This window comes from Cetorhinus maximus, chromosome 2 (assembly GCF_964194155.1).
Source record: "Cetorhinus maximus chromosome 2, sCetMax3.hap1.1, whole genome shotgun sequence".
NCBI lineage: Eukaryota > Metazoa > Chordata > Chondrichthyes > Lamniformes > Cetorhinidae > Cetorhinus > Cetorhinus maximus.
This window is the reverse complement of record NC_135880.1, coordinates 137,639,642-137,663,034: the sequence shown is the minus strand read 5'-3', so window position 1 is coordinate 137,663,034 and position 23,393 is coordinate 137,639,642. Positions and strand designations below refer to the sequence as shown.

Genomic DNA, 23,393 nt, shown 5'->3' with positions numbered 1-23,393 from the left:
AAGTACACCCAGTGATGTCTCTGGTGTCTATTAAGTGGTTGTGAATGTGTGCTATCCTGACATGATATTAGGATCCCCAAATTTGGACCTCACAGGTTCAGGCAACAAATTTATTGATTACTCAACAGACAACTAGTGTGAAGTTGCAAGATGCGTTCTGCACTAGCATTCTTTACAGGGCCAAGAACCCAAATTATAAATTGTCTTGTAGTACTTACTTTGGAGTGTTTTTGAAGGTGTTTGGCTAGTTCTTGGATTTACCAGAGAGTGTTGCTGCACCCTCACAGGGATGGTAGGAGAGTAGGTGACCTGTCCACATAAAGCCTGCAAGAAGTATGGAGGCAGCAATGACAGTGCCTTTGGGTCTGCAACATGACAAAGAGACGGAGTAGAGGTTGTGGAAAGGTCAAGTTCAGTAGAATGCCCTCTTGTCAAGTTGGAGCCACTCACCTCCATGTTCCTTGACAGTGACAGGAGGCTATCTGGCAGATTCCCAATGCACCCAGCATCAGTGTGCATCCATTAATGCTTTCCTGTATGTTGCCCTGTCAAGGTCCTCATCTAAGTCCTCTGAAGCAGTCTGCGACCTTGCCCACTGAGGAGCTGGCAAAGGAACCATCATTTACTCCTTGTTTGGTTGGAGCTCACTTGTGTCCCAATGACTCACCATGTGCTGGTCCTAATTCTCCACTTGCTAGTATCTGAGTTGATGGGTGCAAGTGTCAGATCAAGTGATGAGGCACCATTATCAGTGCTGCGTTGCTCTCTCTCCTCCTCCTTGGAATACTGTGGCTGGGCAGATGGCAATTCTTTGGTGTCTGAAAACTGGAAATCAGAAATGGAAGGTGTGAGGGAAGGGGTCTAGTGTGGGAAACAAGTGGTCCCTCGTCACACCATCAGTTGCTTGCTCATCATGTCAGAGGCCAGGAAGAGGATGAGCTTTTGAGTTGAGAAAGGAGGCATTAGGTAGGGACATTACATCATCCACAATGTTCTCAGTGATCCCAAATGCCACAGGCTCCATCATAGCTGGTCCGATGATGTAGAGAGCCATCTCCACCATAGGCCTCAGGAGATGCAGGTGCCCTGGTCCCCCCTCGGTTCTGCTCTGCTCCCTTCTATTGTGTGCTACCTAGCTCTGTCAGAGAGTAGAATGTCTGTGATTGTATTGCACTGTTTGGGTAATGTGCTTTTTTAAATTAATTCATGGGATGTGGGTGTCGCTGGCTAAGCCAGCATTTATTGCCCATCCCTAATTCTTGTTCAGAGGGCATTTAGGAGTGAACCACATTCCTGGGGTCTGGAGTCACATGTAGGCCAGACCAGGTAAGGACGGCAGATTTCCTTCCCTAAAGGACATTAGTGAACCAGATGGGTTTTTGCAACAATCAACAATGGTTTCATGGTCATCATTAGACTTGTTAATTCCAGATTTTAATTGAATTCAAATTCCACCATCTGCTGTGGCGGGATTCAAACCCAGGTGCCCAGAGCATTACCCTGGATCTCTGATTACTATTCCAGCGGCAATACCACTACACCATCACCTCCTCAAGCTGAATAGCTGGAAGTATCTGGAAGCAGCAAGAGGTGTGGGGCTGGCAGTGTTGGTTCACGTGTGAGGGTGAGGTGGAGTATCTAGATGTTAGGCATGATTTCTGAGTAACAACAAATGATGCAGGTTTGAAGTGCTCTGAGCAGTGTGAGAGGTTGGTGGTGTGGTAGGTAGATGTCATGTGAAGGTGCATTCATTGGCCTTGACCACCTGCGTGAGGTCCTTAAACTTCTTGTGGCACTGCTGGCAGGTTCTTGGGTCCAGATTCCAGGAGTTAATTTCCCTATCCACCCTTCTGAGGGTGGTCCTTCAGTGCCTTCTGGCACCCCTGCAAATCCACGGCATCTCTCCTCCTGGCTACCTCCACCAGTAATGCCTCCAGCACCAGATCATTCAGCTTGAAACCCTCTCTCTAGCCTGGTGTTCAGTTTCCCACCAATATTATTCAGTGCAGCTTCTCTTTAAGAGGGTCAGGCCCCGTTTAAGAGCACGCTGGCTGCACTACATAGTTTCTGTGCAACACTGGTCACCTCTGCTAGGTGCAGAAGAAGCCATCAGTGTGAGGAGAATGCCACCAGCATGGGGTTACCTGATACAATTCAGCATCAGTGGGGCAGGTCACAAATCGTATTTCCCATACCCAAAAATTGGGGCACAAGAATTTCTAGCTCAAAATGTTAAAACATACCAGGCTTAGAAAGAAATCGTTCGACAAAATAGATTCCTTCAGCCATTACCAATACATAGAAACGTATACTTAATGTAGTACACAGTGTCATAGCAGAATTGCAAGTCAACAGTATCAAATACTAATGCAACTGTAGGTGTTAGTTGTGGCTCAGAGATAGGACGGTTGGCTCTGGATCAAAGTGCTGTTGGTACACGTCCCACTCCAGCAACTTAAGTAAATGCTGCAGGATGGAGGAACAACTCCCCTGTTCTTCAAATTAGTGCCAAGAGAGTGTTTATATTCACCCGAGAAGGAAGACAAGGCCTCAGTTTAGCTGTTGTGCTATCATTGAACCTGGCACTTTGAAAACTACAAAACTTACAAAAAAAAAGTCTTAAAGCCAGAGATTTGATGAACAATAAATACTGCTGATGCTGGAAATCTGAACATATTACACAATGAGATAGATTATATTACTCAGAGCATTAGCTCTAATTTCTTGCCTGTCTGTGCATTCATGTTAATGGTTGGAAGCTCACATATGTCATGAATCAAGTACAGTTTGCCACAGCTGAATTCCTGATGCATGCCCCTGCTGTGTGAAGCTCTCTTCCAATGCACAAATTATAAAACTTTTCCAAATTTCTTTTAATAGGTGAATATGTATTGTGTGCACTAGGAGCCTGGGCATCTGGTTAAAGACTATAAAGGGTGACCCTTAGGAAATAGGTCATGCAATCCATCAAGCCTGTTCTACCATTCAGTCAGATCATTGCTGATCTTCATGGGAAAATGTACATATTGAATCTACTGAAACTAACTGATTTTTACAAAAAATCTCCATTACTTACACACTAACTCCAAGGAGCCTCAAAATGATCAACTCGGCATAGCTATGAAACATACTAGATGGGCTGATCTTAATTGTTGAGGTTCAAGTACACTAAACAAGGCAGGATTTATTTATTCATAACTGCCCCGACAGCATTGAGTCAATCACATACAACAAAACTGGTGTCACGTGTAGGCCAGACTTGGTATGGGTGGCAAGATCCATTCCCCGAATGACATTAAATGAATCAGTTGGGTTTATACAACAATCTGGCAGCTTTCATGGTCATTTTCCCAGTGCCCACCATAGACTACCAACTTATTGATTTTACTTTATCAACAGTGGGATTTTAACTCTCAAACACAAGTCAAGGTTACTCATCATGTACCATAACTCCCAAGACCAACTATTTCCTAGGTTGTAAATTTTTCTTATGGCATAGCAATATTTGGATTATTTCTGTAATAGGTGCTGAAAATTTTGTTCGTTGACATAACGAAACCTTACACCAAAGTGATTCAATTAGGCTCCACAAAACAGAATAAAATGCTTGTTTGGACCTAATTAAACATGGCTTGCTTTATTGCTTCAAAGTGAATGGCATTTTAAGTGCTGAATTTATCACTCCCAACACGTGTTTACATTTCATTTGACCTATTTCTATACTGTCCATAGTGTACTCACTTTTCCTCTCAATGTGTAGTATTTTGAACATTAAATTTCATATCACTGATTTATTCATTCACAGATTTTACCTAACCCCCTTTAGTGGGTTCCTAGCTGCTCCTCCACCTCTAGTTTAGTAATGATCTGAGAATTTGATCACATTTCTGGTGGACTAGGAACAGTAGAGGCCCCAGCACCAATCTCCAGGGCATCATTCTTCCCCACCATTTCATTCTTTTTCCACACCGAGGTTTCACTTTACATTCTCATCCCTTGTGGCTGCAGCATTTTATAATTCTAAGTGCACCACATTAGAAAGGTGTTTGGAGGCCACTACCTCAAAAAGTCAGTGAGGTCAGCCGAGCATGATATTCCCCTTTCAGAGCTTTACTAGCTGTTATGTATGAGATCATACTCCTATGGATCAAGTTTGCTTCCGATAATAGATTCTATTAATCATGGGTCCGCAATTTCCCAGATTAAACATATTCCTTTCTTGAACATATATATCATATTGGCTTGTATCCAATATGGTGGGATCCACACAACATTCAGTGGCTTGCTCATAACGATTATCAGTTCTTCATAGCCCTTATTTAGTCTTTTAGTACCCTGGTATAGATGTCCTCCATCACTGTGGCCTTGTTAATTTGGAACAGTTTAAACTTGCCTGAAACTTCAGTTTCATTAATACCAAAGTTTGTAAATCTACATGAATTATTTCTGTTAATTTAGGGTATGTTACTGTAGTCCTCTTGCAAATATTTCAAGGAAGGATTAATTGAATATATTAACTATATGCAGTGCTTTTGTTTTTGTTCTTTCATGGGATGCAAACGTCACTGGCAAAATGGGTATTTGTTGCCAATCCCTAATTTCCCTTTAATTGAAGGTTTTCGGAGGGCAGCTCAGAGTCAACCACATCTGTGTGTCTGGAGTCACATGTAGGTCAGAATGGGCAAGGATGGCAGATTTCTTTCCCTTAAGAAAGGAAATCTGGTTCACTAGTAAACCAGATGAGTCTTTATGACAATCAATGACAGTTTCATGGTTACCATTACTGAGACCAGCTTTACATTCCAGATTTATTAATCAAATTCCACCAGATGCCATGGTGGGATTTGAACCCATGTCCTGAGAGGATTAGCCTGGGCTGCTGGATTACTAGTCCATTACCACTATGCCACTATCGCCCCCAAGTACTCATTCCCACCAGCATTCCTTAGGGTTCTCAGCTCTTCCCTTGTGGTGTTATAGCATTGGAAGAATGTGCTATGAACTGTGATGTGATGTGAAACTGTACCACTACCTGCTGTTGCTTAAACACTCAATATTTCTTCCCTTTCCTGCTATAGAAAGGATTAAGCAAATTAGTTTTAGTTTCTAACGTAAGCATATTTTCTCTGAAGTTCTTTTCATTATAAGTAGTAATCAAAATTAATTACTACAGGTTAATTAATTTTATTTCTTGTAGTCCTCACAACAGTTGTAGACTTGGAGAAACTCATTATAAATTGCTTCAATTGGGTGGCCTATTACTTTGTCACAATGGAGTTATGTAACTCATTGATTTTTGTATTATATTCTACTTTTTTATAGCAATTGTAGGTTTAGAATATTCCTGTGTACTAGCAACAGATATTGTGATAAAGTAGCAAATATACTGTGATAAATAAAATATCAATCTCAAATTCCACAAAAGATCCTTAAAAAATATTTAATCCAAAGGTTTATTTGTTTTTAGTGAAATGTGAATCTGAAGAGCTGCTAAGATCAGTCTCAGCAGCTACGGAAAGTGCTTAATGTATAAAGGAATTCTCTTTTCAAAGACAGTGTCCTTTGATCACGGAGGATAACAAAAACTACCAATGTCATTGGCGGTAAATGCATTGTGAAGGCAGACTTGCACAGACATAAGCTTCGAGCATAAAGAAACACGATCACTGTAGGACTATTGGTAAAGTCATGAAAAGCTGTGCGCAGTTTTATTTTCTTTGTATTCTATCTTTACATTCCAAAAAACCGCAGTCCCTGCCCTATAACCATTATGAAAGTTTACTCACAAATTCATTGTACATCCCATTTTTTTTTTACATATTGGATTAATAGTATAGGCATGTAGGTGGCATGATTTCATCAAAAAGGCTAACTTTTCACTTAGGAAATCAAAAAATAATAAATAAAAAGGTGCTAACTTTAGCATTTAGACTTCAAATTCTTAGATATAATATATATACTGCACACAATGTGATATCAAATCCTCAAGCTCTCCTGATGATAACTCTCCACAACTATTTTAAAGCATATAAAGATGAAATCTTTAATACGTGGGTGTGTGTGTGCGTGCGTGTGTGCACGCAGGTGTGTGCGCGTGCATGTACATCAGGGGGGAATAAAAGCTTTTTAAAACCCTACCAGAACAGATTCAAGGCCTTTTTTAAAAAAGTGATTGAACATATATGCCTATACCAGGACAAAGCAACTAGATCAGCAATATTTAACAAAATTAAAACCATTACAACAAAATAGTCAAACAAAATGAATTGTTAGTTTTTTTCCTCCTTTAGGGCAAACTAACAAGCCCCAAATGTATTAAAAGTCACTACACACTGGCAACTTGGCCATGTCATCTTCTGATGTGTCAAGAATATTGAAAGAGAAAAACAATATAGCACTCAAACGATGAAATGTTACAGGGCGATTGAACAGTCACCATAGTAATGGTACACTCAATTAACAAAGGATGGCATTGCAGAGCTCGCATTACAAGCACCATGATAAGCAGCCTAGTAATGAGGTGTTCAATTATGCATTATTCAAGAGCTACAATGTGTTTGAAAAACGAGCTCTTTTGTGATTGCTAGTCATTTCTAGACAGGTAACTTTTAAATATCTTTTAGGAAAGCTTTGGGATTTTCTTTTTCTGAAATGACAAAGGCTACTAAAACTCATGCACTCCGCAAAAAACCTCATGCAGTAGTTAAGGTAAACCATCCAAGCAGTTTTATTCATTAATATTCATAAATACACACAGCAGCTTCATTAGAGATTTTTCAATTTGTTTTCCTCTTCAGTTGAATGTGGAGTATTAGGAGAGCCTTTTGCATGTCAAGGTACAGGAAGCAGAGACTGCCTCTGGCACTGCTACCTACATTTACCTGCTAGAAGTAAAAATTAGTAAGTGGAATCAATTATCTTATTTTTTTCTTCCTTGAATGTACACAATGTAACAAGAGTGACAGACCTGAAATTACAATCACCAAACAAACCCAAAGATAGCTGTTGTCCACTTTCATTGGCAGTTACAGCACAGAGGACATTGTCTGCAAAGTGGGACATCATCAAAGAGGATGTGGCGGAGGCTCATTTCCTTTATTACTCTCTTTTAAATTTAGGTTTTCTAAAGCAACATCTAAAGGCATAATATCTACACAGCCAATAGCACCAAAATCTGTGAAATCCCCCCGCTCGTCCTCATCTGAGGAGGAATTTTCTTCCCGCATCAGGGTGGAGAGGAGAAGCTCCTGCACAAACAGGCTGTGGTCTGCCCGCTCACTTTCCAGAGATTGACGCTCCCCTTCAGACATCTTCGGTTCATTCAACCTGTGGACAGTTCAGAAAATAACAATTATTCACAGCTGAAGAGTGAAGGACACATCTTGCACACAGTATAGGTGGTTTATTCCAAATATTAACCATGCATACCTTGATCTTAAAAATGTAATTGCTTTTCATGTACTTTTGTAGGCATGACAGGTTTAAAGTCTGAATTTCAAAGTTAAAGTTTTCCAAAAAGTTTAATAATTTTGTTTCAATAAGGAATAGATGGATTTTTCATTACAATTTAATGATCATCAAACTGTGGATTCAATCCAATAACTTTGCCTAATATCAAAATATTCACTGTTGTGTTAAACATGATATGAGAGTAGTAATAAATGGGTTATTTCCAGGTTGGCAGGCTATAAACTAGTAAAGTGCTGCAAGGACCAGTGCTAGGGCCTTGGCTATTTGCAATATATTTCAATGATTTAGTTGAGGGGACAGTGTACAATGTATCCATGTTTACTGACGATATCAGGTTAGATGGGAAGGTAGGTGTGAGGAGGATGCAAAAAGGCTGCAAAAGGTTAAATGAGTGGACAAGTTCAGGGCAGATGCAATATAATGTTGGGGGGGGAATATGAAGTTATCAGTTTTGGAAGGAAAAATAGAAAAGCAGAATATTTTTTGAAATATTCTATTAAACAAATCCTTAGCTGGAGTGTGAATTAGAGACTTCTTTACACATACGTAAGGTAGAGAAATTTTTGGATCGTTTACTCCAGTGTACAGTCATACCTCAGAGGAAAGCACAGAGTGCAGGAAGCAGAGGGCATGACTGCTCATCAGGGTACAGAGAACCAAGAAAAATAGAGATGGTTCTACAGACACTGATCTTATCCAAGAGGTAAAACGTACATGAAAATAAAGTTGCAGGAATGACTGCAATGTTAACCATGGCACTGTGGAGCAGGAGGCAGCCCAAGGGGCAGTAGGGGTGTAGAAAGAAGAATAGAAAGGTTGCCATCATTGGGGATTTGATAGTTAGGGGAATAGATAGCATCCTTGGCAACCATGACTGAAAGTCCAGGAAGATGTGTTGCCTACCTGGTGCAAAGGTAAAGGAAAGCTTGGAATAACTGAAGAGGTACTTGCAAAGGTAAAGGGAAGAGCCCGTTTGTCCTGGTCCATGTTGGGAAGAAAAGGGAGGAGGTCCTGCTAAGGGAATATCAGAAATTAGGATCTAAATAAAAAAAAAGGACCCCTCAGGTGGTAATCTCAGGATTACTACCCAAGCTACATGCTAATTGGCATGGAGACAGATCAGGAAGGTGAATGTATGCTGAAAAACCAGTGTGGAAAAGAGGGCTTCCACTTCATGGGAGTTTAGCACCAGTGCCAGGATAGGAAGGAGCTGTACCACTGGAAAAGGTTTTACTTGAATAAGACCAGTACCCAAGCTGAGAGGATAAACTGGGCCATAGATAAGAATTTAAACTAGTAAGACTTAAGGCAACCAATCTGGTGAAAATAGGAGATAAAAATAGATGACACTTAGTCCAGAATCTTCTGTTCGGTGAGCAGGGGCAGGTCCCGCTCACCGACGTGTAAAATGACACGTGGTGGTGTCAGGCATGCGTCCCAACGTCACCGTGCATCATTCAGGTCCTCAATTCTGCGTATGCGAAGTCAACTCCGCTACATGTCCGCCAATCTGTCAAAGGCCTATTAAGGCCATTTAGATTCCAATCAAGGTCATTAACTGAGCTGCCCGTCTAACCTTAAGGTCGGCAGGCAGGCGAAGAGCCCAGGCGGCCTTCGCATTTATCATGAAACCTCATCCCTGGGCAGAATGAGGTTTCATGAAGGGTTTATAAATTAAATAAATTTTTAAATTAAAATTCATCAACATGTCCCAGCTCATGTGACACTGTCACATGAGGGGACATGTCTTATAAATTTTTTTTTTCTTAATTAAAACTTTTAAAGATCAAACTAATCTCCCTGAGGCACCTCTGTGCCTCAGGGAGATTTCTGCACTCTTATGCGTGCATGCGTGAAAGAGCGCAGGCCCAAACTCAGCCTACTCCCCCCACCTGCACAGGCAATGCTCAGCGCTTCTGGGTGCGCGTCATGCTGGGCGGGCCCTAATTGGCCCGCCCAAACAAAATGGCAGCGCCCAGCCGATCGTGGGTAACGATCGGCTACACGCCTGCCCGTGCCTGCCCAACCCCCCCACCCCCCCCCTCCGATGGGGAGAAAATTCTCCCCTTAAGGTCAGATGAAAGTAAGAGATAAGGGTAACAAATGATGGGGAGAAAGTAGTAACAGAATATAAGCATAGAATGACTGTTTAAAATATAGTGAGGGTAACAATTAATAAAACCAAATTAAACTGTCTGGACAGCAATGTGCACAGCATTCAAGCCAAACGGGGGAACTGGAGGCAACAATGCTTAGCAAGGAGCTAGATGTAATAGGGATAACTGAAACATCGCTACATAAAGAATATAAATTGCAGTTAAATATTGCAGGATGAAAAGTATTTAGGAAGGAGTGGTGGCGTAATAAAGGGCTTTAAGATAATAAAAGGGCTTGAAAAGGTAGACCTGGAGAAACTTGAGGGAGATCAAAAACTAGGGAGCATAAATAGGGAACGTGCTATCACAAGGAGTAGTTAAGTGAATAGCACAGATGTGTGTAAGGGGAAGCTAGATAAATACAAGGGAGAAAGAAATAGAAGGCTATGCCAATAGGGTTAGGAGAGGATGGGTGGGAGGAGGCTTGTGTGGAGTATAAACCAGTTGGGCTGAAAAGCCCATTTGTGCTGTAGACCTAATGCTACTCAATTTGAGGTCGAAAACACGATATATCACAAGATTATGAAAGATTTCCTTAGACAATGCAATATTCAGCAATAGAAACAGCTTTTCAGGAATAATATTCTGATAGCAACTTTTTTCCTGCACTTTTGTATAATACAGAAGGAGACATTCGGCCTATGTCTGCACCAGCTCTCCGAATGAGCAATTCAACTAGCCATTCCCCCACCTTCTCCCTGAAACCCTGTACATTCTCTCTTTTCAGCTAACAATCTAATTCCCTTCTGAATGCCTCGATTGAACTTGCCTCCAACACACTCAGACAGTGCATTCCAGACCTTAACTACTCGCTGCGTGGAAAAGCTTTTCCTCAGGGCACTTTTGCTTACTTTGACAATTACTTAAATCTGTGCCCTCTCGTTCTCGATCTTTTCATGAGTGGGAAGTTTCTCCTCATCTACTCTGTCCAGACCCCTGATGATTTTGAATACCCCTATCAAATTTCCTTTCAGCCTTCTCTTCAAGTAAAACCACCCCAACTTCTTCAATCTACCTTCATAACTGAAGTTTCTCATGCTTGGAACCATTCTCGTGAATCTTTTCTGTATTCTCTCCAATGCCTTCACATCTTTCCTAAAGTGAGGTGACCAGAAATGGACACAATACTGCAGCTGAGGCTGAACTAATGTCTTATACAAGTTCAACATAACCTCCTTGTTCTTGTGCTCCATGCCCCTACTAAAGCAGCCTAGGATATTGTATTGCTCTATTAACTGCTCTCTCAACCTGTCTTGCCACCTTCAATGACTTACATCTATACCAAAGATGAAGTAAATGGGAAGTGTAAAAATAGGTTTATCAGGCTAATGAACCAGAACCCTAACTGAAACCGTTAGACATTTTGGAGGGAGAGAAAAAGAATACTGTTAGTCCAAATTTCAACATGTGTTTTCTGAAGACTTGCAATAAGGGAACTGCTAGGTCTAACACGCACGTGTGGTCACCTTAGTGTCCTGAACTGAGACAGTTAAGTTTTATTATTGGTCTTAACGCAAAGAGGAAATGCTGATAAATTTATGGAGTTAGCTTGGTAACTTGTAATTCTTTTTTTTGATGAACTTCTTTGATTATTTATTTGGCCAAAGACTGGTGGACTGTTGCAGGCTGCTCCTGGCTTTATAAGTGGTCCTTCACTAAATCTTTTTGGGATGAGGCTCAAGGATAACAGAATTCTGAACCAAAAATGATGCTAGAATATAATTCCCAGGACCCTGCCCTTGATCCCTAGTATGTATGGCTGTCTTTCTCCAGAAGGAACAGGAATCCAAATGTATTTTAGTGATTAGCTCATCAACTTATAGTTGAAATTTTAAATATCAAATACCTACTGAAACAGTTCTAGAGATTGACCTGCAGATATGTTATCACGTCACACAGTAATGCCTTGTGCTGACTGACTTCACAGCAGTGTCTCTCATAGGCCCGTGTTGTCAACAGCAGGTCAACAGAGCAATGTACAAAACTGCAGCACTAACTTCACAGTTAGCATCTATTAGGATTTTGATGTAAATGCCTCCAAAACTACTGAAACTTTTATGAAACCTATACTGACACTCTACTGAAATAAAAACTAAAGGCTGAAAGACAAAATCACCATAGGACTAAATCAATACAAAATGTTACTATACTGTGTGAAATCAGGTGTAGTGTCTCAGTCACTAATAAGCCTCTAAGACTTCCTTTACCATTCAGGAAGGCCCAAGGATGAAATGGGATAAGGCGCTTTTTTGGGGGGCTTCAGCAGAAAGGGCTTTACTCTGCATTGTAAGCATGGTATACTTGATATGGTAGTGCTTGATGATAATGGGTGCCTGATATTGCAAGTGTTTCATTTACCAGAAATAATATTTAAAAAATTAAAGACAAAAAAAGTTAGTTGCTCAAGATATGCAACTCTAGTTTGTCTTTTATAAAACTATAGCTGTCTGAGAAACACAGGAATAGAACTAAACCATTTCCATTCAGCACCTCTCGCCTGTTCCATTATTTAATCACATCACGGTTAATCTGCACCCCAGCTCCATTTACCCACCTTTGATCCATATCCCTTTATACCCTTACCTAACAAAAATCTCTCTGTACGGGCCTTGAAAAATTCAAGTACACATTATCTATAGCCTTTGCGGGAAGGACAATTCCTCAGTTCCACAACCATTTATGTGGAAAAATTCTCCGAGAACCAACTCCAATGTTATGAGATCCTGAGACCTTGGTCCTCAATGTTTCCAAATCCTAAAACATAGCCCAGTAATTGTAGATCACAGCTCTCCAGTGTTCCCAGAACCCTGATGGACCCTAACGCTGCTAAATCCCAAGATCCCTCGCTGGTACTGCCAAATGTCAGGCCCCCCAATACCCCATTTCTTAGAAAACCTCCAATCCACTGTGAACAATAGGAGATGTGCTTGTAATTTATGTAAATGACTACACTTTGGTGGTCAGTAAATTTTAAATCCATATTCCGCTGTAGGATAAAAAATATTATTTATATGCTAAGAGCCTTTCCCAGTCCCAGACAGAAAGCCATGAATATTTTGTTACCTGAATTACAGGTACTAGCAATGAGCTCTAAAATGAATTCCAAAGCTAGTGCATGGATTGGGTTAATTTTGCAGCACCTAAACCAGTCACGTTCAGTGCATCCGTCCCTTCAGGAGGACCAATCTTTGGTAATTGACTTGCCAATGGAAACAGAATGCAGGGTTTTGGTAGGCAAAGTGTCTGCTTAATTGCAGAGTCTTGGGGTGAGGTCTAGCAGATGCATTCTTTACATTTTTTCTCCAGTTTCTATACACAATTGTGTGAAGGAGCACAGAAACAAAAAGACAGAGATGAATCTTAAAACTGTGTGACTAAGGAGGATACAAATATCCACAATTTAGATGCCACGGAGCATAGCCAATTTGGATCACTGGCCACACTGAAGTAATATGCTTAGAATACCAATTTACAATGCAAAATCAAGTTACCATTGCCAGTTCAGGGTGTGCAAATCTTCCCATTAGTTGATTTTCTGATTGACCTTTTCTGCCTTTTTCTATAAACAAGCTACATTTTTAAGCATATAAAAAAAAATGAATGCCTGAAGCATACCTGTCAAATAATCACTGCTGGCAAAAGCAGGGTGGGGTGGGTATTTTGTGAGCATTTGAAATACGTTGATTTTGTGCATAAAGGTAAACTCACAGACATGTACCTTCATATAATATACATCTGATTACTAAATGACTTGGGTGTGCAAAAACAAAGTAAAGTGAGTGAGATGCATATTTCCTTCTCCACCACCCCTCCCTTGAATTAGGTTTTATAATCAATTCTTAAAAAGAAATTTAAGGTTAATTTTGTTCCAGAAGGCAAAACAACTGTTTTTATGTGGCTTCTTTAGATCATGGTTGCTCCATCAGGTTATCTTACCTTGTGAGCAAAAACTGGGAATTCTGGGAGGTCTGGTGACTGTTTTCTGTGGCGATTGTGTTGTTAGTCACTGTAGTTTGTGTGACCGTGGTGCTGAGGCTGCCTGTGTTGGTGCGTCTTGTTGCATTGCGTGCAGACTCCAGTTGTTGTCGTGCTGCCTGTGCCTGTTGTCTCTCTAGCTGCAGCTGCATTTGCAACTGCTGTAACTGGGAAGCAGAAGGGCCAGAGGAATTGAGCTGTCCTCCAGCAGAACGTCTCACACCTGATAACTGTGATAACAGCTCTGCAACAAATGGAAAGAACATTATTTAAGAGTAGCATGATAAAGTGTCAAAACTAAAAACAAGAAATGGTTCCTGCAAAGAGAGAAGGCAGGTTAGTGTTTCAGGTGTTTACTTTTCCTCAGAACAAAGTTAGACATGCTGTGTATTTCCAGCATGTACTGTTTTTATTCCAGCATTTTCAGTCTTTACTTGTAATGATAAATAGTTACTTGATAACTTGTTTCCATAATAAATAGTCACCACCTGCACACAAAGGCCTTGAATACCTAAACATACTGATACTTTCCGGAGCAATTCCAAAGAAAAGAGCAACACTACAGGCTTTCCTTTTCCAGCTGAATTACTTGATTGCATCAAATTAAGTTCTTGAAAACTTAATGCCATTCTCAAAGTAGTGGGATTCTGGATCAGCTTTATCACTGAAGCATATTGAATGAAAATTAGATATTTCTGCATGGGAAGATGGGGCCATCCTCATTCTTTTAGATCAGTTCAATTTTTATGCACAATCCTCTAAGATCACTTGGGAATAAAGTGCTTGGAGCGGATAAGTCACTTGATACAGATGGTTTGCTACGGGAAGCAGGGGATGGAGGTAGCGGAAGGGCAGTTTGTGTGTTTTATAAAGTTGACAATAAAAGTTCCATTTGCCTTTTTTTTTAAATACACATTCATTGGGGAACTTGAGATTTTCAACCAAACAGAATAGTGACAATGACCTGCCCTGGATCTAGGATACCCAAAGCCCAATTACAACAGCAATTTACATTATTTGCATAATAGGCCATAATTTGTTGTAACAGGGCATCTAATGGCATCTATCATTAGTTAGGCTTTTTACATTTTTTGCGTGGGAAGTTGCAGAAAATGCAAGCTATTAATGTCACTGCAAGGCAAACATTTAGGACCTGAATGTACAGGACAAGCAACTGTGCATCTTAACCTACCAGACTGAAGGATTGTGAAATTAACAGTGCAACGATTGTGAAGGAAGTTTAAATTAAGAGTCAATTTAATTCAATTCAATGTCAAATCAAGTTCAGAAAGTGAGGGAAAGAAAGTTCGGATCAATAGGGAGGACAAGGAGACAAAGAAAAAATAAAACTTTTTTTAAAAAAATTGTGCACTTTAAAATTTTCAACAATTAATACCTGGGGAAATGTGACTCCACACTTTTATTTCTTTTTTTAATTATTTATTCATGGGATGTGAGCATTTACTGGCAAGGCCAGCATTTATTGCCCATCCCTAATTTTCCTTAAAAAGACAGTGGTGAGCTGTCCTCTTGAATTGCTGCAGTCCATGTATAGGTGGTGTTAAGGAGGGAGTTCCAGAATTTTGACTCAGCAGTAACAAAGGAACAGTGATATAGTTCCTTTTCAATGTTAAATTGGTTGGCTGTAATTAACACTTATCACATTGTTAAAGGGGTACTTATACTTGAAATTACAAGACTTCTGTGGCAAATTTATTTCATACTAACCACGCAAACAGTGCAACTTCACACCTATTCAATGCATTTCACTGGTGGAGCAGACAGCGAGATACTGTTTTCGCAAAGCAGAGCAGTGAACTCAGACAGCAACTTTTGGATATCCACATATAACTGCCTCTCTGCCCCTTGCACTATTTGTGCGTGAATAATGGTGAGCGCCATTAGCCTCACCATTATTTTGACAACAACAGCATATGCCACTGCTCTGCAGGAACTCAGGAGTTTCCCCATGAACACCAGCTACCAAAATGTCATTTATTTAAATACTAAGGCCAACTGGCACACCAGTATTTTCTTCAGACAAGTTGGTAAAAGCCATTAATCCCTTTAGCTCCGACAGTGTTGCTATTATTGGTCCATTCCACTCTCACGGTCTTTTGAGATCCTGATTGGTACCACAACCAATGGAGGAGGATCAGAAACTGATCATATGCTAGGAAGGCTTAATGAAGGTCACGCATGCCAGAAAGGCTTTCAGAGACATCAAGGAACACCCTGTCCTTCTTTTAACAAAAAACTGGAAGAGTATTGGTAAAGAATTGGTTTCATGAGCAGAGCTGTCTCTTATTGGAACTCAGTAATGGTTTATTTGGATTTGCATCTGTTTCACAACCAAGGGAAATGCTCCGTGTGGTGGTGGAAGTCATGCTGACTGTTGGTTTCCGACAGGAAGTTGCATCAGATTGGGAGCCAACCGTGGTAAGTAGATTTTATGATTGGTGCTGAAGAATGGTGTTTCACATCCAGATAGCTTCAACATTTACCATGGGAGTCATTGTGAGGTGGAGCTTCACCAGCTCTTTTTGAGGATACCAGGGCTTAAAATATTAGTTTATAGTTAAGAGGCTGTATAAACTTGGCTTTTATTCCCTTGAGTTCAGAAGGATGAGGGGAGATCTAATCAAGTAGTTTAAAATGACAAATGGATAGGCTAGATATAGATTTGGCAGTTGAATCTACAACAAGATAAGAGTGTCAAGGATTATGGAATAAAGGCAAGTAAATGTAATTCAGGTACAGATTAAGCATGATTTAATTGAATGGTGGAACAGGTTCGAGGAGTTGAATGGCTTACTCCAGTTCCTATGCTCCTAAGGGAATACATCTGTGAACTATCTGACCTGGGAGTGGAAAAGTGATAAGGCATTGAGCTGCAATATTCTTATAGGTATCAAAGAGTCACTACAAAAGGTCTTTGAGACAGGATACGAGTTTTAAATCCAGGAGTTAGCATGGGTTGATACCAGACCTGCAAGGTGCTAAGAGCGGAAAAACGCCACAAGAACCTGAGGCTGGAATCACGAAATTAAGAAAACTTGACAGAAGTTCAAAGGAACAAGTTCCCTACATGGATTGGATATAGAAGCAGTCTAACTGATAACAGTGACTGTAAACTTTTCTGATGTAAGAATCAATCTGCTACCAACAATGAAGCAAGTAGCAGAGTGAGGGCTTTTAATACAGCAGGAATTGGATGTGTGTGATGACAAGCAGGTGGAATGGAACATCGAGTTACAGCTGACACTGGCCAGGTAGTGGTAGAACTCTCAGCTCAGGGTCACAAAGTTGTGGGCTGAAGTCTCACTCCAGGGACTTGATCACAAAATCTAAGGTTGACACTCCAATATAGTAGGCAATGTTGCAGTGTTGGAGCTTGCATGAGACCTTAAAACATCTACCCACTCAGGTGGATGTAGAAATTCTATGGCACTATTCAAAGAGGAGCAAGGGACTTCCCACTGCTGACCTGACCAATATTTATCCATTAACTAAAACCTAAAACAAATGATTTAGATATCATCACATTGCTGTTTGTGGGACTTAGCCGTGTGTAATTTGGCTGCCTGTTTTCCTATATTACACTTAGTTAAAAAAGTACTTCATTGGCTGTAAAGCACTTTGGGATGTCCTGAGGTTGAGGTTAGGAAAGTCACTATATACATACAAGCCTTTCTTTGTAGTGCAGGAAACTTTCTTGAAAGTCATGATGCCCGTTGGCCTTATACCCCATGGGATGACAAATGTATTGGCTTGGATTTTAAGGTCAGTGACACTGCTGGCCTCAAAGAAAGCTTCCCACAAAGATCCAATGATCTTTGGATCACGGATTTCACCTTTCCCAATATTAACTTCAGTCTTGCGCCAGCTATAATGGATCTCTGGTGTCTAATGATGTTGACAAGCAGGATAACCAGCCAATTGCATTGAGGAATTCTCACAGGTAACAACTCAGGAAGTAACAAACTACTTTTATAGTTCACTTTTCATAATTTTACAGGAAGAAAATGAAAGATTGGGACAAACAAATGAGATCAAGGTATATTACAAATGAGAGGTTTTAGAAGGTTGTTAAAGACTGTCCTGAAACATAAGGTAAAATAGAGGAATGACGGGTGGGGAGCAGAAGGAGAAAAGTGAAAATACGAATAGAAGAGAAGGTGAAAGAAAGGAGGGAAATGGAAGATAGGGTGGCAGCACCTTCCAAACCCATGACTACTACCACTACCACCTAGAAGGACAAAGGCAACAGATAGTTGGGAACACCACCTGGAAGTTCCCCTCCAAGTCACTCACCACCCTGACTTGGAAATATATCGCCATTCCTTCACTGTCACTGGGTCAAAATCCTGGGACTCCCTCCCTAATAGCATTGTGGGTGTACCTACACCACATGAACTGCAGCAGTTCAAGAAGGCAGCTCACCATCACCTTCTCAAGGGCAATTAGGGATGGGCAATAAATGCTGGCCTAGCCAGTGACACCTATATCCCATGAATGAATAATTTTAAAAAAGGCCAATATGATTCACGCTGCCATGAAGATGGGCTTTGAGAGTGGGGAGACCATAGGAAGCTATTGTAGGATCAGTGATAGGGCGTTTTCTTAAAACATCACTGAATCTCACAAACAGTGTTAGTCTGCAAGGACCTGTGATAGAGAGCAGAGACTCTATGGTTCACCGTGCAAGAATGCAGGTGGGAGCTTGCCCTTGTATTGAAGAGACCAGGTCAGTGAGGATTTAAATGAGATGAGAAGATTCACCTAGCTTTCCTCCTCCTCCTTCAGGTACCATGTCCTAAGAGGGCGGTAGCAACCACATACTTCCACTGGACTGGTCCATGATTATACTTAACAAAGCACTGTAGTGGATTGTCCTTGCCATCTGCTGTATAGCTGACCAGGAACCTCTCCTGCTCTTACTGCCTGCCATTAGGCATATTGGAAGGACTTACAGGCTGATAATCAATCTGTTTGGCTGCATTATGAATGCATCGTCCATAGCCATCAAGTCCTGACATAGGACATGAAGCCAGAGCTTCTGGCCCAGAGGTAGGGACACTATCACTGCGCCACAAGACCTGCCCACCTAGCTTTAGATTCTCCAACTCATCCGTTACTGTGAAAGTCAATTTGGGGAGTAGGGGTTACCCAGCTGAGAAAGAGAAAAAAAAGGAAACATATCCTGTTGAGCTAAGAATCACTTAGGATTGGTTCTTGGAGAATAGAGTGTCGACTTAAGGGTTATGGAGAGAGATTTTCAGTTGTTTTAAACGTTAAATTGGGGGTCTTTTCTGTAGTTTAGAGTATAAGTTGCCTACAGAATTAGTATTTAGTTAATGATGCTTTTAGCTTGCACGTAACAGTAAAAGTCTTAAAACTTGAAATCTTATTATGTGATCCTTTCAGCCATCCACTACAAGTTCGCATTTCTTTCAAAAAGTTACTGGTCTGTTCAGCGATCGTAACAGGTAGCTGATGAAATATCAAACTTTAAAAACAATTTTCAAAATCTATGGAATTTTTACCATTCCCTGGTGAAATGTTGCACTTCATAAAAGTAAAATTAGTTTCCCTGGATCAGAAAGGGTGTTTAACAATAACTACAATATGCCATTAAAAACCTAGTTAACACCTCATTTAACAAAGTACAACATTTTCAAGGGTTTTTAATAGTGGGAATAATAGCATAAAAACGGGAAGTTCATATCAAATCAAGCCATCAAAGCGCTATGAAAAGATAGGTTTTCTGTTCGGCATTAAGAAGAAAAATAGAATTCCATAAGCACTTGTGGAAGCAATGTACAAGCGGCTTAAAAGGGACTGAATCCTTGAAAAGTAGTGCAAATAGCTCAGGAATGTAAAGAGCTGAGAGTGTATCAAAGGACAAGATAGCGAACCAGATATTATTGGTTGGTCAGTTGAAAAGGAATTCTGGAACACTGCACAATCAGGACTGTCATGACCTGAGGGAGAGAGGGTTCACAGAAGTGTGCCTTGCTGATGATAACTGTACCCTTCAAAGTCTTGAGGTGAAATCTGTTGTGTGATAGGACTCCTGATGTACCCTGCATGACTAAAGAACAACTATGAGGAAATGTGTAGCCATGTAGTGCCACATTTATGCGGGAAGTGATAGGGGTCCTTGTGGTTGCGTAAGATGTACCTTTGTTGTATCGACTATTTAAAATGAAGTTTACCTTTTTATTTGAAGTATCATTTGCCTGTTAATTCATGTTTAATTTGTTATAATTTGTGTTCAAGTTAAAACTGCAGAAAGTAGAATCTTGTTGGCAGTTTCTTTATTTCAGGGTCATTCAGTAAATTTGGTTATTTTAGTTTACAGTTCCCCACGGGAATCATAACACTGCACATATGCCAGAGCTTGCTGTCTATTTCACTTAGAAATATCAACAAGTCCTGACAGTTTCGGAGTAATTACAATTGCAAAATCCCACCCATCATTTTTATGTGGGGGTTCAATGAATGAGGAAATTTATGGCTTTGAACGATCAATGGCAAATTTGCTAACTTAGCTGGCAATAGGATCAAGTTCATTTGTTTTTAGCAACAGATAAATTACTGAGTTCAGTTTTAATGATGCCATATATACCCAAATAGATAGTGTTGCCATGGAATCCCCTAGAGGACAAGCTCTCGCAAACATCTTTGTTGGGTTCCATGAGAAACATGTCTTCGATGGAATGACACCTAATCTCCTACCCCTCGCATATTTCCGATATGTAGATAATACGTTCACTATATTTAATCCCCAGCTGCATGTAATAATTTCCTTACATGTCTTAATGGGCTCCATTCTACACTCAAATTCACCTTTGAAATGGAGCAGTCAAATTAACTCCCCTTAACTTGATGTACTAGTTGAGAAATCTACCAGGGATTTCTCTACCACGGTCTACCGCATGCCTATCTTCACTGGTCAATATAATCGTTGGGATTCTTATAGTTCCACACACTAAGATTGGTCTTATCGGGAACATTGTAAATAGGTCCCGAGCCATTTGCATCATGCAAGCTTGATGCTGAAAAAGGGCACATCAAAGGTATCCTGCGGGATAACGGCTACCCGGATCAGATCATTTCGCGCTGCATACTACACAAACTCATGAACGGGCCTAAGGCTGTTACATTTGGCCCTGAAAAGTGCCTAGTCTACCTCAGGATTACCCTTGAAGGGCAAGTCATTTCAAAAGTTTGAGCAACAGGTGAAGTTAGCTGTTTCATGTCGCTACTATGCAGTAGCAACACGAGTGGTATTTACCACTAACAGGACGTTGCAGTCAAGCCAACAAGACATTCTGCCTATCATCACATCATATAATGTGATATATGAATTTCAGTGCCAGTGTGATGCTAGGTATGTAGGCCTAGAAGTATTCACTGAAGTCCCGAAGACTGGCGTATTGTATCAAACAGCACGTCCCAGCCGCTGTTCACAACAGGCAAGGTACAGACCACACACAACCAGTTCATGCTTGCAAAGTTCAACTGCAGATAGAAAGAACATGTACACACATTTCGTCTGTTTCAGCTAAACAAAATAAGTGACAGCCATTCATTGACTCATTCCTCAGGGCAATGCTTTGACCAATCAGGGTCAAGCTACCTGGTTTAAATTTCAAACAATGCTTGGCTTTGTTAACTTTCAGTCGCCATCATTTGGTGCAATCTCCATGGCAACACCTCAACACCAGAGTCCACTTGCCAACCAATCAGCACTCTTCTTGTACAGTATAAATTGTTGTTTTCCCTTTATACCGGTATTCTTGCGAAGTGTCCTGATGAGTGCAAGATGAAAAGCTTCTTTTTTCAGCAATGCTCAAGTTCTGTACTACCAAACGACTAGATAATTTACTGTGAATTGCTGCTACATTCAGCAATGTGCATTCTGTTCACTGGCATTTTACACAGCTAAGCAGCAGCAAACTTGTCCAAATGCCTGATTTATTTTTTAAAAGTAAAAACAGAACTTTAGAAACTGTGATTCATTAATGTGCTGTTTAATAGAAACTGAACAGTTCCGGTTTGGGGCGGGGGGGGGAAGAGAAACAGAAAGGATGAACATCTCATAAGAGCCAGTTGATTTAGCAATTAATTGACCTAATGACTGTGCAGCCAGGCCAGTTCTTCATGTTAAAAAGGGAAGAACAACAAAAATCCGACATTTGGCATTCACTCCAGTCAATTAAGATTTAGTTTCCAGGCTATATGCATTAACTATGTTTAAAAAATTCAAACTGTAGATAATACAGAGAATTCTTAAGAGTTCTAGACAGCTGCACTACAAATATAGGTCATTAAGGCCTGACTGTATTCCAAATTTATTATTGCAGCTTTGTCACACTGTTTGTGTGTTAATTAAAATATTGTTAAATCTGACTTGAGGAATGAAGTGGATAAAAGCAGAATTTGCTTCAGTTTTTCAGTTGATTCTGGGTGTTGGGAGTTTGTCTGGGAAATGTATAATGTGGTTGAATCCAAATTAACAGAGATAAGATAGGAATAGAAGGTTGAAAATTGTTGGTATGGAGTTCTTAATATCCAAAAAACATAATTAGCCCCCCATAATGGATTTTGCTCTAAGTTTCAGTGCTGTAGGATTTAGTAGGTACTTACAAAATTATTTTGTGTTTCACATATTTCTATTTAATTCTAAAATACTTTAGTTGCTTACAGCCATGTTTTCCCAACCACAACCACTGACCCCCCCACATCCCACAATATCCACTCATTTGAGTGTGTGCAGTGTAGCACAAGATCATGCTTAATCCACTATGTCAGTCATGTCAGCGGAGGCTTAATTGGTAGCACTCTCATCTCAAGTCACAAGGTTCTGAGTTCAAGCCCCACTCCAGGGCTTGAGCACAAAAATCAAGACTGGCACTTGATTCCGCACTGTGGGAGTATCTGCACTATCAGAGGTGTTGCCTTTCGGGTCAGAAGTTAAACCCCATTTGCCTGTTCAAGTGGATGTAAGACATCCCATAGCATCACTTCAAAGAATTGCAGGGAGAATAGCTATCCTTCAATTAACATAATTGAAAAAACATTGTCTGGTCATTATCACATTGGTTTGTGGGACTTTACTGTGTGCAAATTGGCTGCCAAATTTGCTACACTGCAACAGCGACTACACCTCAAGTTTGTAATTGGCTGTGAAGCGTTTTGAGATGCCCGGTGGTCATCTAAGGCGCTATATAAATGCAATTCTTTCTTTCCATGTAGGCAATTCTTGGGTCAAACATAAACCATAATCCGAACATGAGTTGATGTCTTCAAGAAGTGAATGAGAAACAATGGGAGATAGCTCATGATAATAAACAAAATCAGGAGCTGAATTTGTCTCGTTTAAAAAAATGTATTCAAGTTTTCAGTACTTAAATAATTTTAAAACTGATTAAATTTCTGCACAGCGGTTAAGTTGAGATATACAGGAATGCAAAGTAAGTTCATTATATTTTGTAGACTACATGATGCAGCAGGTGGTATTAAAGTGACACTCAATCCATCATCAGAATCTTAGGGTGAAAACATTCCTTTGTAATTTGCAAAACTGCACTTAGCATAACAAAAGCAGGACATGTGACCAAGGATGATGATAATAGAAGGAGAGAGAGTAGAGGCTCCAAGGCACAGTGAGAGCACAGCAAAACAGTATGTATTAGGTGGGATTGGATGTTGTAGAACACCTCCATTCAATCCATGCAAGCACAGGAGATGCAACACCTGTCTTTATGCATCTTCCCTTCTCAC

The 23,393-nt window shown here is 40.4% G+C and overlaps 1 protein-coding gene across 2 annotated transcripts in view; it reads right to left on the bottom strand.

Annotated features, from left to right (window-relative positions):
- Positions 1-5,681: 5,681 nt before the first annotated feature.
- kcmf1 (potassium channel modulatory factor 1) overlaps positions 5,682-23,393 on the bottom strand; it is a 141,293-nt gene continuing 123,581 nt past the window's right edge. For both annotated transcript variants that reach the window (XM_078569989.1, XM_078569986.1), the window contains 2 exons: positions 13,563-13,845; positions 5,682-7,326 (listed from right to left, as the gene is read on the bottom strand). In XM_078569989.1, the coding sequence (XP_078426115.1) occupies positions 7,065-7,326; positions 13,563-13,845 (545 nt within the window). In that variant the 3' untranslated portion in view covers positions 5,682-7,064. The remainder of the gene's footprint in view (positions 7,327-13,562; positions 13,846-23,393) is intronic.